This window comes from Salmo salar, chromosome ssa05 (genome assembly GCF_905237065.1).
Source record: "Salmo salar chromosome ssa05, Ssal_v3.1, whole genome shotgun sequence".
NCBI classification, from domain to species: Eukaryota; Metazoa; Chordata; class Actinopteri; order Salmoniformes; family Salmonidae; genus Salmo; species Salmo salar.
Window position 1 is genome coordinate 84,455,270 of NC_059446.1, and position 18,566 is coordinate 84,473,835.

Here is an 18,566-nt window from a genome sequence, read left to right on the forward strand (position 1 = left end):
GCCCTGGAGGAGGACCAGACAGACAGACAGGTTAGAGTCACAATGGTCCTGGAGGAGGACCAGACAGACAGACAGACAGACAGACAGACAGACAGACAGACAGACATGTTAGAGTCACAATGGCCCTGGACGAGGACAAGACAGACAGAGAGGTTTGAGTCACAATGGTCCTGGAGGAGGACCAGACAGACAGACAGGTTAGAGTCACAATGGCCCTGGAGGAGGACCAGACAGACAGACAGGTTAGAGTCACAATGGCCCTGGAGGAGGACCAGACAGACAGACAGAGTTAGAGTCACAATGGCCCTGGAGGAGGACCAGACAGACAGACAGGTTAGAGTCACAATGGTCCTGGAGGAGGACCAGACAGACAGACAGGTTAGAGTCACAATGGTCCTGGAGGAGGACCAGACAGTACAGTTTTATTAGACATTTCCATTCTATGTGTTAGATCAGTAGACCTACAGTAAGATATCTGTTTAATAAAGAGTCATACTGTACTGTACCTTCCAGTCTACATCCTCCTGTACCTTCCAGTCTACATCCTACTGTACTGTACCTTCCAGTCTACATCCTCCCAGCCAATCAGATCTGTTTAATAAGGAGTCATACTGCTGTACTGTACCTTCGTCTACATCCTCCCAGCCAATCAGATCTGTTTAATAAGGAGTCATACTGCTGTACTGTACCTTCGTCTACATCCTCCCAGCCAATCAGATCTGTTTAATAAGGAGTCATACTGCTGTACTGTCCCTTCCAGTCTACATCCTCCCAGCCAATCAGGTCTGTTTATAATAATGAACCATCCTACTGTACTGTCCCTTCCAGTCTACATCCTCCCAGCCAATCAGACTGTTTAATAAAGAGTCATCCTACTGTACTGTACCTTCCAGTCTACATCCTCCCAGCCAATCAGATCTGTTTATAATAATGAACCATCCTACTGTACTGTACCTTCCAGTCTACATCCTCCCAGCCAATCAGATCTGTTTATAATAATGAACCATCCTACTGTACTGTCCCTTCCAGTCTACATCCTCCCAGCCAATCAGATCTGTTTATAATAATGAACCATCCTACTGTACTGTACCTTCCAGTCTACATCCTCCCAGCCAATCAGATGAACCATCCTACTGTACTGTACCTTCCAGTCTACATCCTCCCAGCCAATCAGATCTGTTTATAATAATGAACCATCCTACTGTACTGTACCTTCCAGTCTACATCCTCCCAGCCAATCAGATCTGTTTATAATAATGAACCATCCTACTGTACTGTACCTTCCAGTCTACATCCTCCCAGCCAATCAGATCTGTTTATAATAATGAACCATCCTACTGTACTGTACCTTCCAGTCTACATCCTCCCAGCCAATCAGATCTGTTTATAATAATGAACCATCCTACTGTACTGTCCCTTCCAGTCTACATCCTCCCAGCCAATCAGATCTGTTTATAATAATGAACCATCCTACTGTACTGTACCTTCCAGTCTACATCCTCCCAGCCAATCAGATCTGTTTATAATAATGAACCATCCTACTGTACTGTACCTTCCAGTCTACATCCTCCCAGCCAATCAGATCTGTTTATAATAATGAACCATCCTACTGTACTGTACCTTCCAGTCTACATCCTCCCAGCCAATCAGATGAACCATCCTACTGTACTGTCCCTTCCAGTCTACATCCTCCCAGCCAATCAGATCTGTTTATAATAATGAACCATCCTACTGTACTGTACCTTCCAGTCTACATCCTCCCAGCCAATCAGGATGAACCATCCTACTGTACTGTACCTTCCAGTCTACATCCTCCCAGCCAATCAGATCTGTTTATAATAATGAACCATCCTACTGTACTGTACCTTCCAGTCTACATCCTCCCAGCCAATCAGGTATGAACCATCCTACTGTACTGTACCTTCCAGTCTACATCCTCCCAGCCAATCAGATCTGTTTATAATAATGAACCATCCTACTGTACTGTACCTTCCAGTCTACATCCTCCCAGCCAATCAGGTCTGTTTATAATAATGAACCATCCTACTGTACTGTCCCTTCCAGTCTACATCCTCCCAGCCAATCAGATCTGTTTATAATAATGAACCATCCTACTGTACTGTACCTTCCAGTCTACATCCTCCCAGCCAATCAGATGAACCATCCTACTGTACTGTACCTTCCAGTCTACATCCTCCCAGCCAATCAGATGAACCATCCTACTGTACTGTACCTTCCAGTCTACATCCTCCCAGCCAATCAGATGAACCATCCTACTGTACTGTACCTTCCAGTCTACATCCTCCCAGCCAATCAGATCTGTTTATAATAATGAACCATCCTACTGTACTGTACCTTCCAGTCTACATCCTCCCAGCCAATCAGATCTGTTTATAATAATGAACCATCCTACTGTACTGTACCTTCCAGTCTACATCCTCCCAGCCAATCAGATCTGTTTATAATAATGAACCATCCTACTGTACTGTACCTTCCAGTCTACATCCTCCCAGCCAATCAGATCTGTTTATAATAATGAACCATCCTGCTGTACTGTCCCTTCCAGTCTACATCCTCCCAGCCAATCAGATCTGTTTATAATAATGAACCATCCTACTGTACTGTCCCTTCCAGTCTACATCCTCCCAGCCAATCAGATGAACCATCCTACTGTACTGTCCCTTCCAGTCTACATCCTCCCAGCCAATCAGATCTGTTTATAATAATGAACCATCCTACTGTACTGTCCCTTCCAGTCTACATCCTCCCAGCCAATCAGATGAACCATCCTACTGTACTGTACCTTCCAGTCTACATCCTCCCAGCCAATCAGATCTGTTTATAATAATGAACCATCCTACTGTACTGTACCTTCCAGTCTACATCCTCCCAGCCAATCAGATCTGTTTATAATAATGAACCATCCTACTGTACTGTCCCTTCCAGTCTACATCCTCCCAGCCAATCAGATCTGTTTATAATAATGAACCATCCTACTGTACTGTACCTTCCAGTCTACATCCTCCCAGCCAATCAGATCTGTTTATAATAATGAACCATCCTACTGTACTGTACCTTCCAGTCTACATCCTCCCAGCCAATCAGATCTGTTTATAATAATGAACCATCCTACTGTACTGTCCCTTCCAGTCTACATCCTCCCAGCCAATCAGATCTGTTTATAATAATGAACCATCCTACTGTACCTTCCAGTCTACATCCTCCCAGCCAATCAGATCTGTTTATAATAATGAACCATCCTACTGTACTGTACCTTCCAGTCTACATCCTCCCAGCCAATCAGATCTGTTTATAATAATGAACCATCCTACTGTACTGTACCTTCCAGTCTACATCCTCCCAGCCAATCAGGTCTGTTTATAATAATGAACCATCCTACTGTACTGTACCTTCCAGTCTACATCCTACTGTACCTTCCAGTCTACATCCTCCCAGCCAATCAGATCTGTTTATAATAATGAACCATCCTACTGTACTGTACCTTCCAGTCTACATCCTCCCAGCCAATCAGATCTGTTTATAATAATGAACCATCCTACTGTACTGTACCTTCCAGTCTACATCCTCCCAGCCAATCAGGTCTGTTTATAATAATGAACCATCCTACTGTACTGTCCCTTCCAGTCTACATCCTCCCAGCCAATCAGATCTGTTTATAATAATGAACCATCCTACTGTACTGTACCTTCCAGTCTACATCCTCCCAGCCAATCAGATGAACCATCCTACTGTACTGTACCTTCCAGTCTACATCCTCCCAGCCAATCAGATCTGTTTATAATAATGAACCATCCTACTGTACTGTACCTTCCAGTCTACATCCTCCCAGCCAATCAGATCTGTTTATAATAATGAACCATCCTACTGTACTGTACCTTCCAGTCTACATCCTCCCAGCCAATCAGATGAACCATCCTACTGTACTGTCCCTTCCAGTCTACATCCTCCCAGCCAATCAGGTCTGTTTATAATAATGAACCATCCTACTGTACTGTACCTTCCAGTCTACATCCCCCAGCCAATTAGATGAACCATCCTACTGTACTGTCCCTTCCAGTCTACATCCTCCCAGCCAATCAGATCTGTTTATAATAATGAACCATCCTACTGTACTGTACCTTCCAGTCTACATCCTCCCAGCCAATCAGGTATGAACCATCCTACTGTACTGTACCTTCCAGTCTACATCCTCCCAGCCAATCAGATCTGTTTATAATAATGAACCATCCTACTGTACTGTCCCTTCCAGTCTACATCCTCCCAGCCAATCAGGTCTGTTTATAATAATGAACCATCCTACTGTACTGTCCCTTCCAGTCTACATCCTCCCAGCCAATCAGGTCTGTTTATAATAATGAACCATCCTACTGTACTGTACCTTCCAGTCTACATCCTCCCAGCCAATCAGATCTGTTTATAATAATGAACCATCCTACTGTACTGTCCCTTCCAGTCTACATCCTCCCAGCCAATCAGATGAACCATCCTACTGTACTGTACCTTCCAGTCTACATCCTCCCAGCCAATCAGGTCTGTTTTGCTGCAGGAAGTCTGGAAGACAACAGCAAGTGATCACTAACTCTCACTGACACACACACATTTCTGTCTTACGTGCTGTACACTGGGGGTGCTGGTGTGTGTGTGTGTGTGTGTCTTACGTGCTGTACGTTGGGGGTGCTGGTGTGTGTGTGTGTGTCTTACATGCTGTACGTTGGGGGTGCTGGTGTGTGTGTGTCTTACGTGCTGTACGTTGGGGGTGCTGGTGGTGTGTGTGTGTGTCTTACGTGCTGTACGTTGGGGGTGCTGGTGTGTGTGTGTGTGTGTGTGTCTTACGTGCTGTACGCTGGGTGTGGTGTGTGTGTGTGTGTGTGTGTGTGTGTGTGTGTGTGTGTGTGCTAGTGCTGTACGTTGGGGGTGCTGGTGTGTGTGTGTGTGTGTGTGTGTCTTACGTGCTGTACGTTGGGGGGTGCTGGTGTGTGTGTGTGTCTTACATGCTGTACGTTGGGGGTGCTGGTGTGTGTGTGTGTGTGTGTCTTACATGCTGTACGTTGGGGGTGCTGGTGTGTGTGTGTGTGTCTTACGTGCTGTACGTTGGGGGGTGCTGGTGTGTGTGTGTGTGTCTTACGTGCTGTACGTTGGGGGTGCTGGTGTGTGTGTGTGTGTGTCTTACATGCTGTACGTTGGGGGTGCTGGTGTGTGTGTGTGTGTGTGTGTGTGTGTGTGTGTGTGTGTGTGTGTCTTACATGCTGTACATTGGGGGTGCTGGTGTGTGTGTGTGTGTGTGTGTGTGTGTGTGTGTGTGTGTGTGTGTGTGTGTGTGTGTGTGTGTGTGTGTGTGTGTGTGTGTGTCTTACATGCTGTACGTTGGGGGGTGCTGTGTGTGTGTGTGTGTGTGTGTGTGTGTGTGTGTGTGTGTGTGTGTGTGTGTGTCTTACATGCTGTACGTTGGGGGTGCTGGTGTGTGTGTGTGTGTGTGTGTGTGTGTGTGTGTGTGTGTGTGTGTGTGTGTGTATCTTACATGCTGTACGTTGGGGGTGCTGGGTGTGTGTGTGTGTGTGTGTGTGTGTGTGTGTGTGTGTGTGTGTGTGTATCTTACATGCTGTACGTTGGGGGGTGCTGGTGTGTGTGTGTGTGTGTGTGTGTGTGTGTGTGTGTGTGTGTGTGTGTGTGTGTGTGTGTGTGTGTGTGTGTATCTTACATGCTGTACGTTGGGGGTGCTGGTGTGTGTGTGTGTGTGTGTGTGTGTGTGTGTGTGTGTGTGTGTGTGTGTGTGTGTGTGTGTGTGTATCTTACATGCTGTACGTTGGGGGTGCTGGTGTGTGTGTGTGTGTGTGTGTGTGTGTGTGTGTGTGTGTGTGTGTGTGTGTGTGTGTGTGTGTGTGTGTGTGTGTGTGTGTGTGTATCTTACATGCTGTACGTTGGGGGGGTGTGTGTGTGTGTGTGTGTGTGTGTGTGTGTGTGTGTGTGTGTGTGTGTGTGTGTGTGTGTGTGTGTGTGTGTGTGTGTGTGTGTGTGTGTGTGTGTGTGTGTGTGTGTGTGTGTATCTTACATGCTGTACGTTGGGGGTGCTGGTGTGTGTGTGTGTGTGTGTGTGTGTGTGTGTGTGTGTGTGTGTGTGTGTGTGTGTGTGTGTGTGTGTGTGTGTGTGTGTGTGTGTGTGTGTGTGTGTGTGTGTGTGTGTATCTTACATGCTGTACATTGGGGGTGCTGAAGCTCCTTCTGATGTTTCTCCCTTTAACAGACAGAGCTTCCTTCACCGTCACCGCCTGATGACATCAATCAAACAAACTTTATTGTCCCCAGAGAGAAATGTGGTTGGCAGTGATCCATTTAGATACCTCCTTTACACAAACCACACAGGATTCACACATCTAAACTCATGGACGAAAAGAACATCATTTACCATATGTAACAGCAAGAGCCAGTACCATTCAACAGCGTGAAGTGTGTGTGAAGTGTAGTGTGTGTGTGTGTGAAGCGTGTGTGTGTGAAGTGTGTGTGAGGTGTGTATGTGTGAAGTGTGTGCATTGTGTGTGTGTGTGAAATGTGTGTGAAGTGTGTGTGTGAGAGGTACCTGTCTGAGTCTCTCCAGGCTCAGTATATTCTCCACCTCCAGAAGTCCTCTGGTGTATTGCTCTATGTAGGTCTGTCCACCCTGACTCTCCTCACCGTCTCCCCTCGCTGCTATGAGGGCCAGAGTCTCTCTCTCCTCAGGCTCCTCAGACGCCTGGACACAACATTATTACATTACAACACAACATGATTATACTACAATACAACACAACATTATTATACTACAATACAACACAACATTATTATACTACAATACAACATTATTATACTACAATACAATATTATTATACTACAATACAACATTATTATACTACAATACAACACAACATTATTATACTACAATACAACACAACATTATTATACTACAATACAACACAACATTATTATACTACAATACAACATTATTATACTACAATACAATATTATTATACTACAATACAACACAATATTATTATACTACAATACAACACAACATTATTATACTACAATACAACACAACATTATTATACTACAATACAACACAACATTATTATACTACAATACAACACATTATTATACTACAATACAACACAACATTATTACATTACAACACAACATTATTATACTACAATACAACATTATTATACTACAATACAACACATTATTATACTACAATACAACACAACATTATTACATTACAACACAATATTATTATACTACAATACAACACAATATTATTATACTACAATACAATATTATTATACTACAATACAACACAACATTATTACATTACAACACAACATGATTATACTACAATAAAACACAACATTATTATACTACAATACAACACAACATTATTATACTACAATACAACATTATTATACTACAATACAACACAACATTATTATACTACAATACAACACAATATTATTATACTACAATACAACACAACATTATTATACTACAATACAACATTATTATACTACAATACAACACAACATTATTATACTACAATACAACACAATATTATTATACTACAATACAACACAACATTATTATACTACAATACAACACAACATTATTATACTACAATACAACACAACATTATTATACTACAATACAACACAATATTATTATACTACAATACAACACAATATTATTATACTACAATACAACACAACATTATTATACCACAATACAACACAATATTATTATACTACAAGAGAGTTAACCAAACTGTGTCCTAGGGTGGTGTAGAGGTCTATGAGAGTTAACCAAACTGTGTTCTAGGGTGGTGTAGAGGTCTAAGAGAGTTAACCAAACTGTGTCCTAGGGTGGTGTAGAGGTCTATGAGAGTTAACCAAACTGTGTTCTAGGGTGGTATAGCTGTCTAAGAGAGTTAACCAAACTGTGTCCTAGGGTGGTGTAGAGGTCTATGAGAGTTAACCAAACTGTGTCCTAGGGTGGTGTAGAGGTCTATGAGAGTTAACCAAACTGTGTCCTAGGGTGGTACAGCTGTCTAAGAGAGTTAATCAAACTGTGTCCTAGGGTGGTATAGCTGTCTAAGAGAGTTAACCAAACTGTGTCCTAGGGTGGTATAGCTGTCTAAGAGAGTTAACCAAACTGTGTCCTAGGGTGGTATAGCTGTCTAAGAGAGTTAACCAAACTGTGTCCTAGGGTGGTACAGCTGTCTAAGAGAGTTAACCAAACTGTGTCCTAGGGTGGTATAGCTGTCTAAGAGAGTTAACCAAACTGTGTCCTAGGGTGGTGTAGAGGTCTATGAGAGTTAACCAAACTGTGTCCCAGGGTGGTACAGCTGTCTATGAGAGTTAACCAAACTGTGTCCTAGGGTGGTACAGCTGTCTAAGAGAGTTAACCAAACTGTGTCCTAGGGTGGTGTAGAGGTCTATGAGAGTTAACCAAACTGTGTCCTAGGGTGGTACAGCTGTCTATGAGAGTTAACCAAACTGTGTCCTAGGGTGGTACAGCTGTCTAAGAGAGTTAACCAAACTGTGTCCTAGGGTGGTACAGCTGTCTAAGAGAGTTAACCAAACTGTGTCCTCGGGTGGTATAGCTGTCTAAGAGAGTTAACCAAACTGTGTCCTAGGGTGGTACAGCTGTCTAAGAGAGTTAACCAAACTGTGTCCTAGGGTGGTACAGCTGTCTAAGAGAGTTAACCAAACTGTGTCCTAGGGTGGTATAGCTGTCTAAGAGAGTTAACCAAACTGTGTCCTAGGGTGGTACAGCTGTCTAAGAGAGTTAACCAAACTGTGTCCTAGGGTGGTATAGCTGTCTAAGAGAGTTAACCAAACTGTGTCCTAGGGTGGTATAGCTGTCTAAGAGAGTTAACCAAACTGTGTCCTAGGGTGGTAAGGCTGTCTAAGAGAGTTAACCAAACTGTGTCCTAGGGTGGTGTAGAGGTCAAATAGAGTTAACCAAACTGTGTCCTAGGGTGGTATAGCTGTCTAAGAGAGTTAACCAAACTGTGTCCTAGGGTGGTACAGCTGTCTATGAGAGTTAACCAAACTGTGTCCTAGGGTGGTATAGCTGTCTAAGAGAGTTAACCAAACTGTGTCCTAGGGTGGTATAGAGGTCTAAGAGAGTTAACCAAACTGTGTCCTAGGGTGGTACAGCTGTCTAAGAGAGTTAACCAAACTGTGTCCTAGGGTGGTACAGCTGTCTATGAGAGTTAACCAAACTGTGTCCTAGGGTGGTATAGCTGTCTAAGAGAGTTAACCAAACTGTGTCCTAGGGTGGTATAGAGGTCTAAGAGAGTTAACCAAACTGTGTCCTAGGGTGGTACAGCTGTCTAAGAGAGTTAACCAAACTGTGTCCTAGGGTGGTACAGCTGTCTAAGAGAGTTAACCAAACTGTGTCCTCGGGTGGTATAGCTGTCTAAGAGAGTTAACCAAACTGTGTCCTAGGGTGGTACAGCTGTCTAAGAGAGTTAACCAAACTGTGTCCTAGGGTGGTACAGCTGTCTAAGAGAGTTAACCAAACTGTGTCCTAGGGTGGTATAGCTGTCTAAGAGAGTTAACCAAACTGTGTCCTAGGGTGGTACAGCTGTCTAAGAGAGTTAACCAAACTGTGTCCTAGGGTGGTATAGCTGTCTAAGAGAGTTAACCAAACTGTGTCCTAGGGTGGTATAGCTGTCTAAGAGAGTTAACCAAACTGTGTCCTAGGGTGGTAAGGCTGTCTAAGAGAGTTAACCAAACTGTGTCCTAGGGTGGTGTAGAGGTCTAATAGAGTTAACCAAACTGTGTCCTAGGGTGGTATAGCTGTCTAAGAGAGTTAACCAAACTGTGTCCTAGGGTGGTACAGCTGTCTATGAGAGTTAACCAAACTGTGTCCTAGGGTGGTATAGCTGTCTAAGAGAGTTAACCAAACTGTGTCCTAGGGTGGTATAGAGGTCTAAGAGAGTTAACCAAACTGTGTCCTAGGGTGGTGTAGAGGTCTATGAGAGTTAACCAAACTGTGTCCTAGGGTGGTGTAGAGGTCTATGAGAGTTAACCAAACTGTGTCCTAGGGTGGTGTAGAGGTCTATGAGAGTTAACCAAACTGTGTCCTAGGGTGGTGTAGAGGTCTATGAGAGTTAACAATGTAGCCATGTTATTTTATACTCCCTGTATATAGCCATGTTATTTTCTACTTCCTGTATATAGCATGTTATTTTCTACTTCCTGTATATAGCCATGTTATTTTCTACTCCCTGTATATAGATAGCCATGTTATTTTCTACTTCCTGTATATAGCATGTTATTTTCTACTCCCTGTATATAGCCATGTTATTTTCTACTTCCTGTATATAGCATGTTATTTTCTACTTCCTGTATATAACCATGTTATTTTCTACTTCCTGTATATAGATAGCCATGTTATTTTCTACTCCCTGTATATAGATAGCCATGTTATTTTCTACTCCCTGTATATAGCCATGTTATTTTCTACTCCCTGTATATAGCCATGTTATTTTCTACTCCCTGTATATAACCATGTTATTTTCTACTTCCTGTATATAGCCATGTTATTTTCTACTTCCTGTATATAGATAGCCATGTTATGTTCTACTCTCTGTATATAGATAGCCATGTTATTTTCTACTTCCTGTATATAGATAGCCATGTTATTTTCTACTCTCTGTATATAGATAGCCATGTTATTTTCTACTCCCTGTATATAGATAGCCATGTTATTTTCTACTCTCTGTATATAGACATGTTATTTTCTACTTCCTGTATATAGCCATGTTATTTTCTACTCCGTGTATATAGATAGCCATGTTATTTCTACTCCCTGTATATAGATAGCCATGTTATTTTCTACTCCCTGTATATAGATAGCCATGTTATTTTCTACTCCGTGTATATAGATAGCCATGTTATTTTCTACTTCCTGTATATAGATAGCCATGTTATTTTCTACTCCCTGTATATAGATAGCCATGTTATTTTCTACTCCCTGTATATAGATAGCCATGTTATTTTCTACTCCCTGTATATAGATAGCCATGTTATTTTCTACTCCCTGTATATAGATAGCCATGTTATTTTCTACTCCCTGTATATAGATAGCCATGTTATTTTCTACTCCCTGTATATAGATAGCCATGTTATTTTCTACTCCCTGTATATAGATAGCCATGTTATTTTCTACTCCCTGTATATAGATAGCCATGTTATTTCTACTCCCTGTATATAGATAGCCATGTTATTTTCTACTCTCTGTATATAGCCATGTTATTTTCTACTTCCTGTATATAGCCATGTTATTTTCTACTCCCTGTATATAGCCATGTTATTTTCTACTCTCTGTATATAGCCATGTTATTTCTACTCCCTGTATATAGATAGCCATGTTATTTTCTACTCCCTGTATATAGATATCCATGTTATTTTCTACTTCCTGTATATAGCCATGTTATTTTCTACTTCCTGTATATAGCCATGTTATTTTCTACTCTCTGTATATAGCCATGTTATTTTATACTTCCTGTATATAGCCATGTTATTTTCTACTCCGTGTATATAGATAGCCATGTTATTTTCTACTCCCTGTATATTGATTAGCATGTTATTTTCTACTTCAGGTATATACCCATGCTATTTTCTACTCCCTGTATATAGATAGCCATGTTATTTTCTACTACCTGTATAAAGCCATGTAATTTTCTACTTCCTGTATATAGCCATGTTATTTTCTACTTCCTGTATATAGCCATGTTATTTTCTACTTCCTGTATATAGCCATGTTATTTCTACTCCCTGTATATAGCCATGTTATTTTCTACTCTCTGTATATAGCCATGTTATTTTCTACTTCCTGTATATAGCCATGTTATTTTCTACTTCCTGTATATAGCCATGTTATTTCTACTCCCTGTATATAGATAGCCATGTAATTTTCTACTTCCTGTATATAGCCATGTTATTTTCTACTTCCTGTATATAGCCATGTTATTTCTACTCCCTGTATATAGCCATGTTATTTTCTACTCTCTGTATATAGCCATGTTATTTTCTACTTCCTGTATATAGCCATGTTATTTTCTACTTCCTGTATATAGCCATGTTATTTCTACTCTCTGTATATAGATAGCCATGTTATTTTCTACTCCCTGTATATAGATAGCCATGTTATTTTCTACTTCCTGTTTATAGCCATGTTATTTTCTACTCCCTGTATATCGATAGCCATGTTATTTTCTACTCCCTGTATATAGCCATGTTATTTTATACTTCCTGTATATAGCCATGTTATTTTCTATTCCCTGTATATAGATAGCCATGTTATTTTCTACTCCCTGTATATAGCCATGTTATTTTCTACTCCCTGTATATAGCCATGTTATTTTCTACTCCCTGTATATAGATAGCCATGTTATTTTCTACTCCCTGTATATAGATATCCATGTTATTTTCTACTTCCTGTATATAGATAGCCATGTTATTTTCTACTCCCTGTATATAGCCATGTTATTTTCTACTTCAGGTATATAGATAGCCATGTTATTTTCTACTCCCTGTATATAGCCATGTTATTTTATACTTCCTGTATATAGATAGCCATGTTATTTTCTACTCCCTGTATATAGCCATGTTATTTTATACTTCCTGTATATAACCATGTTATTTTATACTTCCTGTATATAACCATGTTATTTTCTACTTCCTGTATATAGATAGCCATGTTATTTTATGCTTCCTGTATATAGATAGCCATGTTATTTTCTACTTACTGTATATAGATAGCCATGTTATGTTCTACTTCCTGTATATAGATAGCCATGTTATTTTCTACTCCCTGTATATAGATAGCCATGTTATTTTCTACTCCCTGTATATAGATAGCCATGTTATTTTCTACTTCCTGTATATAGATAGCCATGTTATTTTCTACTTACTGTATATAGATAGCCATGTTATTTTCTACTTCCTGTATATAGCCATGTTATTTTCTACTTCCTGTATATAACCATGTTATTTTATACTCCCTGTATATAGATAGCCATGTTATTTTCTACTCCCTGTATATAGCCATGTTATTTTATACTTCCTGTATATAGATAGCCATGTTATTTTCTACTCCCTGTATATAGCCATGTTATTTTATACTTCCTGTATATAACCATGTTATTTTATACTTCCTGTATATAACCATGTTATTTTCTACTTACTGTATATAGATAGCCATGTTATTTTCTACTTCCTGTATATAGCCATGTTATTTTTACTTGTTATTCACTGTCACAATTTTTTATTTTATCTTTTAACTGTGCATTGGTGGAAAATGACCCGTAAGAAAGCATTTCACCGTTAGTCTACACCTGTTGTCTACCAAGCATGTGACACATAACCTTTGATTTGATATAAAATATAACCTGTCTCATTAAATAAACCTAAAACATGTGAGAAGGGGGACTCCCTCACTCCTTAAAAAATTGAATACAATACTTTTATTGTACCATTATCTCTGGATACCAAAAATGAAATCAAAATAGTTTCTAACTTTATTTGGATACTAGTCCCCTGCAGATAGTTTAGACTAGTTATTGTTGGTATACTATATTTAACACAGTGACACTGACATCACACAGTAACAGTGAAGCTGTTTACCTTTGGTATATTAGACAGGATCTCATAGGTGACTCCACAGGAGTACAGTGTGTTCTTCAAGGACATCCTTCTCTTCAGACTCTGGGTGAAGCTCTACGGCAGAGAAAAACAACATGGTGGATTAGTACTGAGTACAGTGTGTTCTTCAAGGACATCCTTCTCTTCAGACTCTGGGTGAAGCTCTACGGCAGAGAAAAACAACATGGTGGATCAGTACTGAGTACACTACATCACAGACATGGAATAAAAAAAGACTATATTTTAAGGCTTCCTCATGAAAGCCTACCTGTTCTGCACATTGAGTAACAGGCTGCCAGACAGAGAGAGTTACAGGGCCGGATTCCCGGACAGAGGTGAAACCCAGTCCTAGCAGGCCTGTTAGTCCAGGACTAGGCTTAATCTGGGTCGGGGAAACCGGGCTTTAATGTTTCTCTAATCTAATGTAATTATGTGCTGTCAGCCGTGTCAATAGTCACCAGGCCGGTCAGGGCTGTTTGTTGTAGATGTTGACAGATGTTTGTCTGTCTGTCAGTGTGTGTGTGTGTGTCAGTGTGTGTGTGTGTGTCTCCAGTCCAGTCAGTGCAGACCTGTTTGTTGTAGATGTTAACAGAGATCCTCTTGCGGACCACCAGTTCCATGGAGGCAGGATGGCTGAGCTGCACCGTGGATTTAACGATCACGTAGATACGCTCGTTGGGTGACGTCACGCGGTTCAGGTGCACAGAGTCGTGGATGGATGAGTCCCAGGAGCACACCGCTGACACCTAGTGGCAGGAGGACAGATGACAGGAGGTATTTACATGCTACACTGCACCCTGGAAAACACTCACAACTATTATTCTTAGGGTTGCAAAATTCCGGTAAGTTTCCCAAAATTATTCTCAGGTTTTCACAAAATCCTGATTGGATGACTTCCGGGTTTCCTGCATATTTCCTCCTGATTTCGGGAATCTTCCAACCGGGATTTCTGGAAAACGGGAAGTGGCCAGTGCACGCGCGCATGCACACACACACACCCTCTCTCTTGTACAGCTAACCTTGTGGGGACACACAATTCAGTCTAATTCAAAATCAAATTTTCCCTAACCCCTGACCCGTACTCTTACCCTAACCTTAACCCTAAACCTAACCCTAGCTCCTAACCCTAGTTCCTAACCCTAACCTAACCCTAGCTCCTAACCCTAGCTCCTAATCCTAGCTCCTAACCTTAATGTAACCTTAACCCTAAACCTAGCTCCTAACCCTAACCCTAGTTCCTAACCCTAAACCTAACCCCTAACCCTAAACCTAGGTCCTAACCCTCATTCCTAAACCTAACTCTAGCTCCTAACCCTAGTTCCTAAACCTAACCCTAGCTCCTAACCCTAGCTCCTAACCCTAGCTCCTAACTCTAGCTCCTAACCCTAACCCTAGGTCCTAACTCTAAACCTAACCCTAGGTCCTAACTCTAAACCTAACCCTAGCTCCTAACCCTAAACCTAACCCTAGCTCCTAACCCTAAACCTAACCCTAGCTCCTAACCCTAAACCTAACCCTAGCTCCTAACCCTAAACCTAACCCTAGCTCCTAAACCTAACCCTAGCTCCTAACCCTAAACCTAGCTCCTAACCCTAAACCTAACCCTAGCTCCTAACCCTAACCCTAGTTCCTAACCCTAACCCCTAACCCTAAACCTAGGTCCCAACCCTCATTCCTAAACCTAACTCTAGCTCCTAACCCTAGTTCCTAAACCTAACCCTTGCTCCTAACCCTAGCTCCTAACCCTAAACCTAACCCTAGCTCCTAACCCTAACCCTAGGTCCCAACTCTAAACCTAACCCTAGGTCCTAACTCTAAACCTAAACCTAGCTCCTAACCCTAGCTCCTAACCCTAAACCTAACCCTAGCTCCTAACCCTAAACCTAACCCTAGCTCCTAACCCTAAACCCTAGCTCCTAACTCTAAACCTAACCCTAGCTCCTAACCCTAGCTCCTAACCCTAAACATAACCCTAGCTCCTAACCCTAAACCTAACCCTAGCTCCTAACCCTAAACCTAACCCTAGCTCCTAACCCTAAACCTAACCCTAGCTCCTAACCCTAAACCTAACCCTAGCTCCTAACCCTAAACCTAACCCTAGCTCCTAACTCTAAACCCTAACCCTAGCTCCTAACCCTAAACCTAGCTCCTAGCTCCTAAACCTAAACCTAGCTCCTAACCTGGCTCCTAAACCTAACCCTAGCTCCTAACCCTAAACCTAACCCTAGCTCCTAACCCTAAACCTAACCCTAGCTCCTAACCCCAAAACCTAACCCTAGCTCCTGAACCCTAAACCTAACCCTGGCTCCTAACCCTAAACCTAACCCTGGCTCCTAGCCTAAGCCTAACCCTAGCTCCTAACCCTAAAGCTAAACCTAGCTCCTAACCCTAAACCTAACCCTAGCTCCTAAACCTAACCCTAGCTCCTAACCTAAACCTAGCTCCTAGCCACAAGCCCTAGCCCACTTAATAACCCTAGCTCCTAACTCTAAACCTAACCCTAGCTCCTAAACCTAACCCTAGCTCCCAACCTACCTAACCTGGCCCTGCCTACCTCCTAAACCTAACCCTAGCTCCTAACTCTAACCCTAACCCTAGCTCCTAACCTGGCCTAACCCTAACCCAACCTAGCTCCTAACCCTAAACCTAACCCTAGCTCCTAACCCTAAACCTAACCCTAGCTCCTAACCCTAGCCTAACCCTAGCCCTAACCCTAGCTCCTAACCTCCTAACCCTAGCTCCTAACCCTAAACCTAACCCTAGCTCCTAGCTCCTAACCTAAGCACCTAACCCTAGCTCCTAACCCTAGCTCAAACATAACCCTAGCTCCTAACACCTAACCCTAGCTCCTAACCCTAGCTCCTAACCCTAAACCCTAAACCCTAGCTCCTAACTCTAAACATAACCCTAGCTCCTAACCCTAGCTCCTAACCCTAAACCCTAACCCTAGCTCCTAACCCTAGCTCCTAACCCTAAACCCTAGCCCTAGCTCCTAACCCTAGCTCCTAACCCTAAACATAACCCTAGCTCACCCTAACCCCTAACTCTAAACCTAACCCTAGCTCCTAACCCTAGCTCCTAACCCTAAACATAACCCTAGCTCCTAACTCTAAACATAACCCTAGCTCCTAACTCTAAACCTAACCCTAGCTCCTAACCCTAGCTCCTAACCCTAAACCTAGCCCCTAGCTCTACTCTAACCTAACCCTAGCTCCTAACCCTAGCTCCACCCCAACCTAACCCTAGCTGCCTAACCCTAGCTCCTAGCCCTAGCTCCTAACTCTAAACCTAACCCTAGCTCCTAACCCTAGCTCCTAACCCTAAACATAACCCTAGCTCCTAACCCTAGCTCCTAACCCTAAACATAACCCTAGCTCCTAACCCTAGCTCCTAACCCTAGCTCCTAACCCTAAACATAACCCTAGCTCCTAACCCTAGCTCCTAACCCTAAACATAACCCTAGCTCCTAACCCTAGCTTTTAAACCCTTAACGTAACCTTAACCCTAAACCCCATAGTAATAGCATTTGACCTCGTGGGGACCAACAAAATGTCCCCAGTTGGTCAATTTTCTTTTGGCCCCCACAATATTTTTTTGTGGGACTTCTGGTCCCCACAAGAATAGCTAAACACGTCCACACACAGACATACACAGGCCTACACACACAGAGTACTCTACCTCGTCATCACTGTGTCTGATGATTGGCAGGTAGAAGAACTGGCTGCCGTGCTCTTTGGGTAGGATAGAGTTAACCCCGGCAGCGTTGGGTCCTGTTAACTGTTGATTCACTGTCAGGTTGTCTGCTGTAGAGGTAGAGTCTGATGTTAGAGGTTAGGTCCTGTTAACTGTTGATTCACTGTCAGGTTGTCTGCTGTAGAGGTGCAGTCTGATGTTAGAGGTTAGGTCCTGTTAACTGTTGATTCACTGTCAGGTTGTCTGCTGTAGAGGTACAGTCTGATGTTAGAGGTTAGGTCCTGTTAACTGTTGATTCACTGTCAGGTTGTCTGCTGTAGAGGTAGAGTCTGATGTTAGAGGTTAGGTCCTGTTAACTGTTGACTCACTGTCAGGTTGTCTGCTGTAGAGGTACAGTCTGATGTTAGAGGTTAGGTCCTGTTAACTGTTGATTCACTGTCAGGTTGTCTGCTGTAGAGGTACAGTCTGATGTTAGAGGTTAGGTCCTGTTAACTGTTGATTCACTGTCAGGTTGTCTGCTGTAGAGGTACAGTCTGATGTTAGAGGTTAGGTCCTGTTAACTGTTGACTCACTGTCAGGTTGTCTGCTGTAGAGGTACAGTCTGATGTTAGAGGTTAGGTCCTGTTAACTGTTGATTCACTGTCAGGTTGTCTGCTGTAGAGGTACAGTCTGATGTTAGAGGTTAGGTCCTGTTAACTGTTGATTCACTGTCAGGTTGTCTGCTGTAGAGGTACAGTCTGATGTTAGAGGTTAGGTCCTGTTAACTGTTGACTCACTGTCAGGTTGTCTGCTGTAGAGGTAGAGTCTGATGTTAGAGGTTAGGTCCTGTTAACTGTTGATTCACTGTCAGGTTGTCTGCTGTAGAGGTACAGTCTGATGTTAGAGGTTAGGTCCTGTTAACTGTTGATTCACTGTCAGGTTGTCTGCTGTAGAGGTACAGTCTGATGTTAGAGGTTAGGTCCTGTTAACTGTTGATTCACTGTCAGGTTGTCTGCTGTAGAGGTAGAGTCTGATGTTAGAGGTTAGGTCCTGTTAACTGTTGATTCACTGTCAGGTTGTCTGCTGTAGAGGTAGAGTCTGATGTTAGAGGTTAGGTCCTGTTAACTGTTGACTCACTGTCAGGTTGTCTGCTGTAGAGGTACAGTCTGATGTTAGAGGTTAGGTCCTGTT

General features: G+C 42.4%; 1 protein-coding gene across 1 annotated transcript in view; it reads right to left on the bottom strand.

Moving 5' to 3' along the window:
* The window catches only part of LOC106596042 (kinesin-like protein KIF13A), a 298,962-nt gene that overhangs the window by 8,803 nt on the left and 271,593 nt on the right, over positions 1-18,566 (bottom strand). The window contains 6 exon segments of the mRNA XM_045719221.1: positions 4,522-4,572; positions 6,210-6,287; positions 6,596-6,748; positions 13,686-13,778; positions 14,273-14,449; positions 17,382-17,506. Coding sequence (XP_045575177.1) covers positions 4,522-4,572; positions 6,210-6,287; positions 6,596-6,748; positions 13,686-13,778; positions 14,273-14,449; positions 17,382-17,506 — 677 coding nt within the window.